Consider the following 1841-nt stretch of genomic DNA (forward strand, 5'->3'; position numbering starts at 1 on the left):
CACTTGCAAAACCTTAACCCTAGCAGCAACCACAGATTAAATAACGAAATCAAAATTAATTATAAATTGTGTCGTATTTCCCTGAATGAAACTCAAGTGTTTGTCATGTGAGATGCCACACAATGAGACCACGGGCTAAAACCACATTAACAGAACGACCCAGCAGAGAATTTATATCCATCCATCTTTTTTCAACAACGCTTATAGGTACAAGGTCACGGGGCGGCGCTGGAGCCTATCCCAGTGGACTTGGGGCAAAAAGTGGACTACACCCTGAACTGGTCGCCAGTCAATCAATCGCAGCGCATAGCAGAGAAAAAAGAAAAGGAAATACAATAGCTAACACAGACCCAGTTAGCCAACTGAGTAAATCGGTTTCTGTCGCCCTCTGCCGTCAAGAATGAATAGCTTCCAGTGTTCTTTAAGTGAGAAACATTAGGACCGATATTTCTACTTTTTCTTTTGAAAATGCACAACTTCATATTAATGCATTAAAAAGGTGCACTGTTTTATTATATGATGTGAACTAACCTTTTATAGTGATGATTATCAAGATGATTGTAGAATCTAGTTTATTTGACCTGCCACGTAACTTGTAAACCCATTTTACAACTGCAAACAAAACATCCGGTCTTTTCCCACTTAGTAGGTATTACTGAAAATCTGAAATGAGAATGATGCATTTCATAATTGCTGTCATAATAGTCTGTGGTAGATTTTAGCATGTTTGATCATGCAAATTAAAGACAGGTAAAAGTCAAAGCAAGACATGAGGAGACAACAGAAATGAAATAGGGATCACAACATCTAGATTGTGTTTTAATGAGAGATTTTTTTTTTAATTCCACAACATACCACATTTGTAATGGTAAAATACGTGAATAATTACTCAACAATACAATACAGTACAATATATGTCAATGATGTGTAAGATCATAATAAAAATCTGCAAAAACTTTAGGGCATTTAACAAATTTACAGTAGCTTATAATTAAATAAACATTTTATAGGTGTTGAAAAAAAATAGCATTTTTCTTTTGTATTTGTAGTGGTTTTAATCTACAATGGCAGTGATTTAAAAAAAATAATAATTGTAGACATTTTAGGAGAACTTCCACCATCGTGCCTTGTTTCGTTTGCATCCAAATGTTCATGCCTCAAGTCATTTGTCTGCAAGCCTCTGGGCAATGCCATAGGGAACGTGACAGGCTACAGTGCCAAGCTCAGCTGCCCCTTCCACGTGAAACATCTGGTCGTCAAAGAAAATGTGCGGCCTGATCTTCTCCAGCATGGGGCCCTTCGGGGCTCCTGCTAGAAAAAGGGCCTCATCAATCTCCAGGCCCCACGAACGCAGAGTTTTTAGGGCTCTAGTACCGGAACTGGCGGCACTGCGAGCCGTCACCAGGTAGGTGCGAATAGGGCAGTCCATGCGCAGACCTTTGTGAAAAAACTTCCTCTGTAATTTTCCCAAAACCTCCAGGAAGCCCTTCAGCGGACCCTGCAGCAAGATGGGAGAGCACAGTGAAAACAGAATTTTCGGTAACTCTGCTTCAAAAGGGGACATCTCCTATTTCATCCATCACGTCACAGTTCCAGAAACCATCAATGATTACCGATTTCACCAAGGAATCAGCTCGTCACACTATCCACAAAAATAAAAAAAATAAACAAAAAAAACCCCTACTTGATAGGGGAATTTAATTCGACCGTCTCTCAACTTTTTAATGTAATTCTTTAAGGAGGTTATCCAGATTGTTGAAATCGGTCTTGGCCATTGTATTATTTTTCTTTTATGTTAAATGTTCTGTAAAGCGCTTTGTTCCAGCTACAGCAGTTGCAAA

General features: G+C 39.0%; 1 protein-coding gene across 1 annotated transcript in view; it reads right to left on the reverse strand.

The window, feature by feature from the left end:
- Positions 1–1080: 1080 nt before the first annotated feature.
- LOC127614670 (cytosolic 5'-nucleotidase 1A-like) overlaps positions 1081–1841 on the reverse strand; it is a 5425-nt gene continuing 4664 nt past the window's right edge. Inside the window, exon 6 of the mRNA XM_052086010.1 lies at positions 1081–1498. Coding sequence (XP_051941970.1) covers positions 1163–1498 — 336 coding nt within the window. The 3' untranslated portion in view covers positions 1081–1162. The remainder of the gene's footprint in view (positions 1499–1841) is intronic.

Source organism: Hippocampus zosterae, chromosome 14 (genome assembly GCF_025434085.1).
Source record: "Hippocampus zosterae strain Florida chromosome 14, ASM2543408v3, whole genome shotgun sequence".
NCBI lineage: Eukaryota > Metazoa > Chordata > Actinopteri > Syngnathiformes > Syngnathidae > Hippocampus > Hippocampus zosterae.